Source organism: Trichosurus vulpecula, chromosome 2, assembly GCF_011100635.1.
Source record: "Trichosurus vulpecula isolate mTriVul1 chromosome 2, mTriVul1.pri, whole genome shotgun sequence".
Classification (NCBI taxonomy): Eukaryota; Metazoa; Chordata; class Mammalia; order Diprotodontia; family Phalangeridae; genus Trichosurus; species Trichosurus vulpecula.
The window spans coordinates 81,256,446-81,269,768 of record NC_050574.1 but is presented as its reverse complement, the minus strand read 5'-3'; the positions used below and the strand labels follow the sequence as shown (position 1 = coordinate 81,269,768).

At 41.5% G+C, this 13,323-nt stretch overlaps 2 protein-coding genes across 2 annotated transcripts in view; both read left to right on the top strand.

The window, feature by feature from the left end:
* The window catches only part of LOC118836494 (SUN domain-containing protein 2-like), a 427,898-nt gene that overhangs the window by 45,042 nt on the left and 369,533 nt on the right, over positions 1-13,323 (top strand). The window lies entirely within an intron of this gene.
* On the top strand, positions 519-1,463 carry LOC118839718 (olfactory receptor 51F1-like). The gene has a single exon (XM_036747246.1). It carries the CDS (start codon positions 519-521, stop codon positions 1,461-1,463), a length of 945 nt encoding a protein of 314 aa, XP_036603141.1.

The following is a 13,323-nucleotide window of genomic DNA, read 5'->3' as shown; positions in this document are numbered from 1 at the left end:
TTTCACTCTATCATCGGTCTTCCCCCACTTAATTTTTTTTTGTTTCTAAAACTATAGTACCTTCTTCCACATTTGTTATGAGAATAAATTATTGTCTATAAAACATATTTATATATAATATTTATAAATGCTACTATTATTATTTTTGATATGAAGATTAAAATTCTGATATTTTTTTCTCTTTTCATAGGGATACTAGAAAGAGAATGTGGAGATTGCAGTTCAGATTATCATTTCCACTAGAAACATTGCTCCCAGCAGTCACGCCACTGGTGTAAAATGTTTTTCTTTTAATTATCATTCACTCATTCAATTAGTGAGTTATTTGCTGTTCAGCAAACAATGAGCAACTGCTATACATTGAAGGATATCACAGTTTTTAGAGATGAGGGTATATATTCATTTAGAAGTTTTCTGAAAGAAAAATCCCACCTATTACTTTTGTACAAATGGACAAAATTTTGCTTTTCTTTCTGCAGAATCTGAGCTATACAAGTTTAAGTGCTACTCCATAAGCCATGATGAAAATTTCCAACAATTTGACATCTCCAGTTTCAACCTTCCATCTGACAGGCATCCCGGGACTGGAAGAGGCCCATGCCTGGATCTCCATTCCTTCCTTCTGCCTCTATGCCACTGCCCTTTTAGGAAACAGCATGATCCTGTTTGTCATAGTAAGAGAGCAGAGTCTCCATGAGCCCATGTACTATTTCCTTTCCATGCTGTCAGCTACTGACTTGGGCTTGACCATTTCCACAATGTCAACAACACTGGTCAACATCCTTTGGTTTGATGCCAGAGAGATAAGTTTAGATGGTTGTATTGTCCAGATGTTTTTCCTTCATGGATTCGCCTTAATGGAATCTGGGGTCCTGGTGGCAATGGCCTTTGATCGTTTTATCGCCATCTGTGACCCTTTGAGATATACCACCATCCTTACTAATGCCAGGATCTCACAATTAGGTATGGCAATGGTCATCCGTATGACAGTTCTAATGTTACCTTTGGTTTTGTTGCTTAAGAAGCTATCCTTCTGTGGTCCTAATGGTCTTTCTCATTCCTACTGTTACCACCCTGATGTGATTAAGTTGTCATGTTCAGATACCAAAGTCAATAGTATGTGTGGATTAGCTGCTCTCATCCTGAGCACAGGGATTGACACACCATGCATTGGGCTCTCCTACATCCTGATTATTCGCTCTGTCCTCAGTATTGCATCCCCCAAAGAGCAGTACAAGGCCTTCAGCACCTGTGCATCTCACATTGGGGCTGTTGCCATCTTTTATACCCCCCTTATTAGCCTATCCCTGGTGCACCGTTATGGACAATTGGCTCCCAAGATTGTACATACAATGATGGCCAACATGTATCTAATGATTCCACCTGTGCTAAACCCCATTCTATACAGTGCAAAAACATCCCAGCTTCGCAAGGTGGTGGGCAAATTACTCCTTGCAAAGTAATTTTCAGTGAGTTTGTAACAATGACAGATTAAAATGACAGGTGTGACAATACTTTGACAGAGAGATTTAGTTAAAATATGGATGGGTCTAAGGTTTAAGGTTGTGATGTTCAGACTATGGGCATTACAGTTCCTGCCCTGTTCATGTGAAATTTATATAATTAAAAAAGAAGTTGTCTCCTGGTCTGACTAGGTTAAAAAGAATAGGAAGTGCTAGTGATATTCAAGCCATTCTTTAAAAAAAGTTCTGATGTGGTTTTTAAACATATTTCAGAAGTTACTGAAACAAGGCAATTAGGTTTAAGTATTATAAGATTTCAAGATATAGCTAGATGAAATTATTAAACAAAGTTTTCAAGGATAGTGATCTTAATACTCAAATAAATATGATATAAAGATGGATAGAATAAAGTGGCTACTCTGCCTGGGGTTAGCTATTTTTTTTCATCTAGTTTGTCATTTAGCAGTCATGTATATGTTACTTTATATCAGGTACTGATTATTATTCTTTTCATTTCTTGTCCCTATATATTAAGACAGATAATTCATTGGTCTATTCTTTCTTCCCTTAGATTAGGTATGTACTAAAAGTCAGAGCTCTGTCTATCAAATCCAAATCAAGACTCCCTCAGGTATCTTCCCCACCAGTTCAGAAGCTCCCAAAGGGTAGAAACTCTGCCTAGAGAGCGACTTTAATAAATTACCTTGGGAATAATTGTAAGCCTTAAACTTCACTGACTCATTCATGCTCTCCTGAAGGCTAAGTCTTTTTCTTGCACCCCATCCAAGTGTTTTTGACTTCAGCTCCTAGAGCTTTCACCATCATTGCCTTCCAGACTCCCCTGGCTATTCAACCCCAATTTGAGGCACCAAGAATCCTAGATCTTTCTAGTTTTAAGTCTGTTTGTTGATTGGGTTCAGAAATCTGCCAGAATCAAACCTCAATATCCCATACACACTTTTGACACTGCCTCTGTTCACTTCCATCTCTCACTTCTTCTTTCCTAACTACCCTATTTCTATAACCTCTGGGGTAGGTACTAAAATGTATTTTCAAAGGCTTATTTGTAGAATAAAAGGTAATGTAGGTTTGGAAATAATGTCCCTTGGAAAGGTCTATAAAAATATGCAAAAGAAATCTACCCATTTCTGGTTTAAATAAGACTTTTATTATGAACTCAATTTTCTCATTATTTCTGTTGATATTTCTTTAGTTACATCACTTATCTTTCCCCAATTAGTAATTCCCCAGTTGAACCCATGACCACTACAAAGAAATACAGCTACATGAAACAAATCAACATTTTAGCCATGTCTGACAGCAAATATGGATTGTGCCTCACGTGGAATCCACTGTACCTTTGGGCAGATGAGGGAGGCATGCTTCACAAAAGAGGTCACTAAAATCATGCTTACTTATGACATCGATCAGAGTTCTAATATCTCTCACAGTTGCTTTTCTTTCATTATTGTCACTTTCATGTAAGTTTTTCTCCTGGTTCTGCTCACTTTATTGTGTATCTGTCCATAAATCATTTCCCTACTATCCTCTGGAGCAGGACATCTTACAGTATCATTATCCCAGATGAGATGGAGTTGGGGATGGGAAAGCCAAAGTGAAAAATTCCATTAAATGTTCCTAATTGCCTCACAATTCACAATAATTTCATGTAACACAATACCCGTAGCATTTTTCAGAGTACAGTAGGCCAACATCTCCCTTCCTCTGTTTATGGGTACGAGATTGACTCATGATTTAAATGATCTTTTTTGCTTAGCTAGTGGAGATGCCAGCAACTATAGAGTTGTTCTTCAGTATTCTCAATCCCAGGCTCCTCAAACAAACAAAACAAAAGAAAAACACAGAAGAGTTAATGCACCTTGCTCCATAGCAGAGGCATTCAATCATGAGGATAAGAAAGAGTTTAATTTGGAGACAGAGGATTGGGTTATATAACCCCTAATTGGTTACATCCCTGTTAATCTCAGAAATCAATTACACCTTGAACAAAATGCTCTAAATCACTATTGACTAGAGAAATGCGAATGAACACAACTTGAGTTTTAAAACAGCCTTAAATATTATTTCTGTGAGGTTTGAAATACCTGACACCAAACTAGTCCTGCTTCCTGAAGTGAAGGTCAAGGGTTGCTGTAGAAATTATATCAAAGACACGTTTAAACATTCTCCCTCCTTCCAAAACCTGAAGAAATGTTTATTGATTTGTTTTAAATTGATTTTGGCTTTAAATCATCCTGAAGTCCTGTTTATTTGGACCTGATAGTCCAATGCTGCTGTTACATTACTCTGCTCTGTCCTATGTATTAGGCAAGAAAGCCATCCGCAGAGAGTGCTAGATGCTATAACTTCCATGATACTGTCCAAGGACAATGACTTCCCTGTGATAGCTCCTTCCTTTAGCTCTGTATCAGCACAAAACCCCTTGCCCCAAGATTCCCAGAACTTAATAGATATTCTTGGTAAAGACAGAGAAAGAAGCCTCTTCCTTCTATGTGAGCCTGCTAAGGATTGGGAATGTGCTGTGACAGTTTTTACCATAATAGTATACTTGGATCTTTGGTTATTCTGAAATCACTTTCTTCTCATATATGGCATTTTCATTGCTTTCTCATTGTTCTATATGGTCCAAATGAAATGTCTCCCTGAGGACAACAATAAGATCCCGAAGAACAAAAACTCACTCTCTTCTTTCTTTGATCTTCCCCAAGATAACTGCTTAGAACATGCCTGTTCAATTATTTGAATGCTGACCCATGAAAATAAAACTGTAAAAGAAAACAAAATTATTTTTTAACAAGTACCATATTATCATAATGGGGGAAGTAGAAGCTATAAAGGAGAGCATTCAGAGCTGAAAAATGAATAAATTTGAATTTAAAAATTGAGACTATTACTGTCTGTGAATTTATTGGTGTTCTTTTCTGTTATTAGTCTTCTAAATACTATTTAAGCCGGCTGCCCTATATTTTATTCATCCTGGAAGAAATATGTGGGTAATTTTATCTTTGCCCCTGCTTTTCAATTTAAAGTCCTCCTAATCAGATTTTCAAGACTCAAGACAAATGTATTTAAATCACCTTCATCAGATTCAGTTCACCCTGTCAAAAGAGCTTATCATTACTAATTTTTTTTTTTTACAGTTTAGATGTAAGAAAAAAATTCTTATTCTCAAACAAGTTCTTAGTCAGTTGTCTTAAAGGAATCTATTGAACCAGATGACCCCTAAGGCTTTCCAGTGTGAGATTTGGGAATTTCCTGAAAATGCAATACCTCCTTATTTCCCTATAGTTGACATGTAGATCCTTCAGCATCTCATAGCAGGAATTCACTTCTGTCATTGAATTAGTACTGATACCTGCCGATGAGTAGACATATCATCATTCTTGAGGGCACATAAAGACACTAGGAGGATCCAGATCTAGCCTCTTTATTCCTGAGTCCTGAGGCTATCCTCCTGGATACCCTGGCCTCCTTTGACTTCCATTACACTACACTTCCCTGGTTATTTTTCTATCTCTCAATGATGTCTTTGTCTATTTTGATAGTACCTCATCCCTTTCCTAAATTCTGAAGATGATTCTTTTCTCAAATGTCTACTCTTCTCTCTCTGCATTCTTTTCCTCAGCAACGTTACTTATTGTTGTAGCTTCAACGAATGATTTGGATAAAAGTATAGGTTCATCCCAATTAAATATGTAGTTGACACAAAGCTGGGAAGGATAAGTATTGTCTGACAGGGTCAGAATCGAAATAAGTCAAATAAGATAAAATACAGTAGAAAGTTGTAAAATGGTACATTTAGGTTAAAAAAAAAAAAGACTTCACACGTAGAAGATGGGGAAAGTGTTAGACAACTATCTGCCGGAAAATGATTTAAGGGTTGTGATAAACTCCAAATTCAATATTTTGACAACATGCCACATCAACTAAAGTAGTTAGTTGGATCTTCAGGTACATAATGAAAAGCAGAGTTTTTAGGAATAAGAATGTCACAGTACAACTCTATTCTACTTTAGTCAGACCACTTCTGGAGTATTGTGTTCAGTTCTGGATACCATATTTCTGGAGGAATGTTGGTATCCTTCAGAGCCTCCATAAGAAAACAATCAGAATGGTAAAGGAAGAGGTCATGTGATGAGAGTTTTAAATAACCTGGATTATATTTCTAGGAAAGTTTAAATATTCATCTTCAAGTATTTGAAATACTGTCATATAGAAGAGGGATCGCGCTTGTTTTGCTTGGTTTCAGAAGCAAAAACTAGGAACAAGAAGCACAATCATGTTTGATGTAAAAGAAACTCCCTAGTTATTAGTTATCCAAAAGGAGCTACCTCAGAAGGCATTGTGTTCCTTTTTTTTTTGAGGACTTGATTAAAATACTGAATGACCATTTACTTATTAGGCATATTGTAGTGGGAACTTTCTTTCTTTCTGAAAAATTGAAGTACAAAATTAGGAGACTGATGAGGGCATACATTTCTGGCCAGGAGAATCAGAGAGGATTGGTCAGTAAGTGGAGTTTTTGAAATATTCTAAGAAAGATAAAATATTAGTAGATAATTAATTATAGAAATATGAGAAACTATTTTTCTAATGTTGTTTTTCCCCCCGGAAACAGAAAGTTTTCCCCAAGGGAAAGAAATGCCTTGGGCTTATTGTCTTCAGCTTCATTTCTTCAGCTTATTAATACCAAATTTACTCATAAACTTTTGCAGGAATAGCCAACTCCATAGAATCATAATGAAGTAATATAGGTCTAAAGTTCTCATTGCTCACAATGTAACCTTTTTTATGTCTACCCATCATCTTTTCTTATTCCTAAATAACCAGTCAACTTCCTTTATTGGACATGAATATTATAGATACTGTTTTTTTATGCCACATCTCACATACAAATCAAGGTTGGTCAAAGTTCAAAAGGACTTTTGGAAGTATCTTGTTTATACCACTCACCATTTTTCAAACTAAATCAGAAAGTTTAGTGGACTTGTCCAGGATTGCACAATTCGAGAAATGACTCCTTCACCCTTGGCAGGGATGAAGTTAAAAGCCAAGTTTATTTTGCAACTGCAGTAGCAGGCATCCTTTAAAATAGGCACCCTGTATAGAAGCAAAAGCAAGCTTTACATACCTATTCCCAACCACAAAGTCCCTCCCCTGTTTCTCCATTGGCTGGATACTACAGAGTGTACAGCTTCCCAGCATGCCTATTACACATTTTCCCTTGATATGTTCCCCCTCCCACCACATGCATCACATGAACATTAAAATGAGCCTTTACTCCTCCCAGAGAAGTTAGTATTCATGAACTTACCTCACATGAGTATTCCAAGCATGACTTAACCTTTACCCTGTTTAACTGACTTCTGGCCCCCAAATAGGATAAAACCAGTCGTATCCTGCTTTGCCCAATTCTTCTGCTGACTGTTATACTGTATTTATGGAGACAAACTTCTCCATTAAATCTCTCACACAAGTAGAAGGCAGTAGAATCTGGATTTGAACACAAGTCCTTAGACAGCAAATATAAATTTGTTTTTGAACCTTTTGATTTTGAGATACTTATTGATGAGGGTTTGAGGTGAGAGGTGCTCGACACCCCAAAGTACCGACACGCCGGGTCCTGCCGAAAGAATTCGACTCAAGCCTTCTCAGCCAAGGGAAAGGATAAAGTTTATTAAGAGTTAGCCAAATAAGCCTGCCCCGAGAGATCCCACCCCTTGCGACGCCTGTAAGGAAAAAGGGCCAGACCCATCTGAGCTAGATTGGTTCTGACCCACCTCATGGAGGCAAGATGGAGATTATATACACAAAGGTTGTGGGAGGGATTGAGGGGTGGTCTGGGGTGACCAGAAGAGGGGTCTAGGGAGGGACTTAAGGACGAGGTCAGACTCCAGGGTGGGGGAAATAGCTGAAGGCTATATGGAAATGACAACCCATCAAGGGCTGGGGTAGTGGAGCTAGGGTATAGATATTTTGATCAGGATTAAGGATGGGAAACAGGATTAAGGGTGGGAAACAGCTGGACAATAGAGGACTGGGCAAGGTAGGCACTTGGGCTTAATGGTTATAGCCTCAGGCCAAGGCCAGGTCGAGTGGGAAGATTCAAGGAGAGTTCAAGGGTTCAAGGGGTTCCCAGAGACTGTGCCCTCATCATTCCCCCCTCAAACAAATGGGACCCAAATTCTTTTGGGGTCAGGGACGAAGGTCTCAGCTTGTGGAATTGCTTCTTGCTGACAAGGGGCGTAGAGCTGGCTTGATGGGTCCAGTTCAAGGGGTGCACAGTCATCTGGAAGTTGATGGCTTGGAGACTGGAGGAGACAAACCTGGCAAGGAAGTTAAGCAAACAACAAAACAGACAGTACAGGAGTACAGAGAAAGGACAATATCCCTGGTGGGAATTAAAGATGACTATTACATACCTAGCTCCCCTAACCACTTGTTCTGCTTCGGGGTTCAGGAGTGTGTAGCATATCCAAATTAGGTCGGGGATATCTAAGAGCAAGGTTTGATGTTTGGTGAGCCTATACTTAGCCAGGCACTGGTGGCCCTCTGCTTCCAGGGTGCTCTGGCAAGGCAGAGCTTCTAGGGGCTGGTCTGCTAGAGGCTTAGAAGCTTCCTCAATTGGAATGGCTGTAGCAGCCAGAGAATCTAATTGTTTTGGAAAACAGGGGTCAGATCCTAAGGACTGGATTAGAATTCCCAAAGCCTGTCCTCTCCTTCCTTCAGCAGAGTGAGTGAAAGGTTTTTCTAGATTAGGTAAGGCTAATGCTGGAGTGGTGGTCAGTTTAGTTTTCAAAGTCCCAAAAGCTTGTGCTGGGTAGGGGCCCCACTCTAGAGGGAGTGAGTCAGGGCCTTGAGTGCCAATTAATGGTTGCAGTCCCTCCCAAGCCTTGGGCTTAATTGGATATTGAGGGCAATGGAGGGGAACTATGGCTGGGGTGGCAGAAGTAGCTTGCCCAGGAATTCCCTGATCCCAAACAATTGGCTCAACCCTCTCCCACGCCTCTGGGGGAACATGGGGAGGTCTGGGAAACAGGGGGAAAAGGGAGTTATGAGGTTTAACTATAGAAAATTGGCTTCCCAATTTTACCATCAGGTCCCTTCCCCAAAAGGGGGCAGGGCCAGAGAAGGAGTGTTCAGACAACAGATCCTTGATGCCCATGACCTGATAGGTCGAGGGGCATGTGGGGCCAAAGCCAGTAGTTAAAGTAAGAGAACATAGCCGTGATAAAGTGGGTAACCTTACCTTCTGCCTCGATTTTGCCCAAGGCTCCGCGAGAGAGGTGGAGAAAGTGGGAGCACAGCCAAGCCCCAGGCTTTCCCCTCCTCCCGAGTACTGGAGGACAGGGTGCTGGGAGGAGGCTCTACCACTTTTCCAGCCTCGGGGACATGCTGGGCATGGTCCTGGAGGCGTGGATCCTAGAGGCTTCTTCCAGGGGGGCGCCCTAGAGGGGCACTCCTTAGACCAGTGACCCTCCTTGTGACATCGAAAGCAGGTTTCCCCTTTGCCAAAGTTGCCAGAAGCACCCTCCGGCAATCTCCTGGCCGTGGCAGCCACCAAGAATTGGGCATGTTCTCTGTCTCTGGCTTTTTCCTCTGCCTGGACTAAGTCTCTATTATTGAACACTCCGAATGCCGTCTCCAGTAATTGGGCCTGAGGTGTTTGGGGTCCCATTGCCAATTTCTGCAGTTTCCTCCTAATATTTGGGGCAGACTGATTAATGAAATACATGTTAACTATTGCCGCCCCTTCAATAGAATTAGGATCCAAATTTGAATACTTCTTAATAGCTTCTACTAGCCGGGCTTGGAAAAGGACAAGGTTTTCTTTTTCTCCCTGAGTAATCTCCCTAAGTTTTTGAAAATTTATTTGCTTTTGAAATGCAGTTCTTAGGCCTTCTAACAGGCAAATTACCATATGGTCTCTCTTTTCTTTATCCTCACTCCTTTGATAATTCCATCCCGGGTCACTAGTTGGAACAGCAGCTGTTCCTGGGGGATAGTTTATGGGGTTATTGCTAGCCAAACTGTCCCCAAATTTTTGAGCGTGTTCCCATATTCTCCTCTTCTCCTCAGTGGTACAACAGGTAGAGAAAAGGATATGCAAATCACACCAAGAAAGTTCAAATTGTAGGGACAGATCCCTAAAACCCTCAGTAAACTTAGTGGGATCTTCTGAGTATCTCCCCAGTTTTTCTTTAATTTGGATGAGATCTGAAATGGAGAATGGAACATGCAATCTCCTTGTCCCAGCAGGGGAGGCAGGCATTTCCCTCAGGGGAAAAAGCCTTGAAGGCGCTGTGGGACCTGGAGCTTGGGGCTGAGGTAGATTAGACTGCAAGGCCAGGGCATCTGCCTGTCAAGGGAGATCAGCTAGTACCTGAGGAGGGGTAGAGGTCAGAGGGGAAGATACCCCAGAGTCCCAAGTGGGTGCTACCTCAGAGAGAGGGGCTAGGGGAGGAGATATTGCCGTGGGGGCAGGGCCCGAGGCTGGAACCTGAGTAGGGATTGCCTTGGGGATAGGGCCCATGGTGATAGATGTTGCAGGGCCTGCAGTAGAGGCAGGGCGTGGGGTCCCTTCGGCTGGAAATTCCTTCCTCCTTAGTAAAGGAGAAGTTAGGAGTAATTGTCGGGAGACAAACAAAATAAAACAAGAAAACAAAATATACAGAAGGTACCTGAAACTTTCCCAAATTCCCAGCGCCGAAACAATTGAAAGGATCTGGCACATGCTTCCGGATGGGGCATCCGTCCATGTCCTTCGACATGACCACTGGACCGAGAACCACCTGATAGCGTCAGGTTGAGTTGACCACGACAGCCTGGCTGTCTGACTCACTGAGACCACTGGACCGAGCTGTCCGACTGGACCGAGAACCACCTGATAGCGTCAGGTTGACCAGGACAGCGTGACTGTCCGACTCACTGAGACCACTGGATCGAGCTGTCCGACCCACCGAGAACCACCAGAGAGCGTCAGGTTGACCAGGACAGTGTGACTGTCCGACTCACTGAGACCACTGGACCAAGCTGTCCGACCCACCGAGAACCACCAGAGAGCGTCAGGTTGACCAGGACAGTGTGACTGTCCGACTCACTGAGACCACTGGACCAAGCTGTCCAACCCACTGGGACCTGCTGAGGTCAGGCCCGAGAAGCACATCCAAAATGTTTGGAGAGCGAGGAGGGAGATTGGGAGAGGGGGAGGCTCACATACCTTCAGTCTTGGCTGGAGAAGAACTTGAGATTAGCAGTGCTTCCCGGTCAGGGAACCATAAATGATGAGGGTTTGAAGTGAGAGGTGCTCGACACCCCAAAGTACCGACTCGCCGGGTCCTGCCGAAAGAATTCGACTCAAGCCTTCTCAGCCAAGGGAAAGGATAAAGTTTATTAAGAGTTAGCCAAATAAGCCTGCCCCGAGAGATCCCACCCCTTGCGATGCCTGTAAGGAAAAAGGGCCAGACCCATCTGAGCTAGATTGGTTCTGACCCACCTCATGGAGGCAAGATGGAGATTATATACACAAAGGTTGTGGGAGGGATTGAGGGGTGGTCTGGGGTGACCAGAAGAGGGGTCTAGGGAGGGACTTAAGGACGAGGTCAGACTCCAGGGTGGGGGAAATAGCTGAAGGCTATATGGAAATGACAACCCATCAAGGGCTGGGGTAGCGGAGCTAGGGTATAGATATTTTGATCAGGATTAAGGATGGGAAACAGGATTAAGGGTGGGAAACAGCTGGACAATAGAGGACTGGGCAAGGTAGGCACTTGGGCTTAATGGTTATAGCCTCAGGCCAAGGCCAGGTCGAGTGGGAAGATTCAAGGAGAGTTCAAGGGTTCAAGGGGTTCCCAGAGACTGTGCCCTCATCACTTATGACACATCTAGTTGTGGGTGTCCATCAGGCAGCTAGGGATTAAAGATCAGAGCTCAGAAGAGATATGAGAGAGAGAATAAGATTTGGGATTCATCTGCATAGTAGATAGTGGAGCCCCTGGAAACTGATGAGATCACTCTGAGAGTGTATACAAAGAAGAGACTTTAGGAAAGAGCTCTTAATATATGGAAAGAGTTTCTACTATATGATCTAAAAGAGGAGACTGAGAAAGAATAGTAAGATAAAAGGGGTAGAGTATGATCAAGAGTGAGGCACGAGTAGTAAAAAAAATAAAAAAAAACAACCACTACAGAGTCACAAAAACCCAGAGTTGAAGGGTAAAAAAAGTGAGAATTGAAAAGGAGCCATTGCAGCTAAAATGTCTTAACATCATTTGTTACTCTGGAGCAGGGATTCCAAACCTGTGATTCAGGGATTGATAGAGTCCCAGGATCTGAAAAAAATACACATTTATTTTCATTGACAACTAATAGAAATTTGGTGTTTCCTTCTGATGTTGTTTGGAGTTGCTGAAATGTCAAGGTACAGGGTGGCATCCACCTGGAATGAATTCATGCATGCAAACTTTCTTCCAGTCAAATGACAAGGTTTATTGTAGTGCCAATTGTAATCCTAGTAAGAGTGTGCAGGATTCCTAATGAACATGAAACTTAATGGGGTGAGACTGATGTTTATATATGAAAAGGACAGTAAAAGGATCTGGATGGAATTGAGCAGTGGTAAGTAGTTTGGGTTGGGCCAGAAACAACAGTGGAAAGATATCAAGTAGGCTGATTAGGTAATCTAGATAGGATTAAGGAGTGTTTGGTTTATGCAAATAGTCTGGGGTGGACCAAGAGCTACTGTGAAAGGAATGTCAAGTAAGTCAATTAGGTGATCTTTGGGCAGAGGCACCAATGATCTGGGCTGTTGAAATGTATGGGAAAATTCAGGGACTGAGTTGCTTTCAGAGACGTAGTCTTTTCCTTTTCCTTTTAGTTTCCAGGTCCCATAACCCCATCACTTCAATTATTTAAAAATACTATTCTGAGAAGTGATACACAGAATTCACCAGACCTCCAAGGGAATTAATGACACACACACACACACACACACACACACACACACACACTCACACACTCACACACACACTCACACACACATTCACACATACACACAAAATGTTATGAACCCTAGTCTTAGAGCTAGAAAGCATAATTTTGTTCAGCCATGAAATCATCATATTTTGTCTTTTGATTTTAGTAAAATTGACTTTGATCAGAATTATGTGTTGATTAATTTAAGTTGATCTTAAATATTCTAAACATTTAATATAAAAATAGCAACAAGCTTCCAAATTTTAAGGAACCAATTATTATTTACATTTGATTATTTCCGAGAAGCGGCAAACATGGGGCAGCTATTTGGTATAGTGAGTACAGCACCAGCCCTGGAGTCAGGAGAACCTGAGTTCAAATATGGTCTCAGACACTTGACACACTTACTAGCTGTGTAACCTTGGGCAAGTCATTTAACCCTAATTGCCCTGCCTTCCCCCCTAAAAAAAAAAAAAAGAAAAGAAAAAAGAGAGAAGCAGCAAACAGTATAAGAACCTTTGAAACCATTGCATTACCATTGGAGAAAAATGAAAAAGGGGATGGGAGGAGGGGTTTACTATCCTTCACTGTGTCAAGCAGTTATAGAAGCCTTCACTTTTCTGAAAAGCAGCTAAGTTAAAAAAAAGAGGGGGATGGGACTCAAAATCACAGGACCAACCAGATGATAGTGTACTGTAATTGTTTTCAGCATAGGCTAACGACCTCAAAAGTGAGAAAATATTTGCCTAATCTAGAATAATTAAAGCTGAATCTTTAAGATAAGAAAACAAAAACATCCTACAGGGTCCAAGCAAAAAGAATTAATGTTGAAAAACTGAAATACATAGACCTGGCACTCATGATC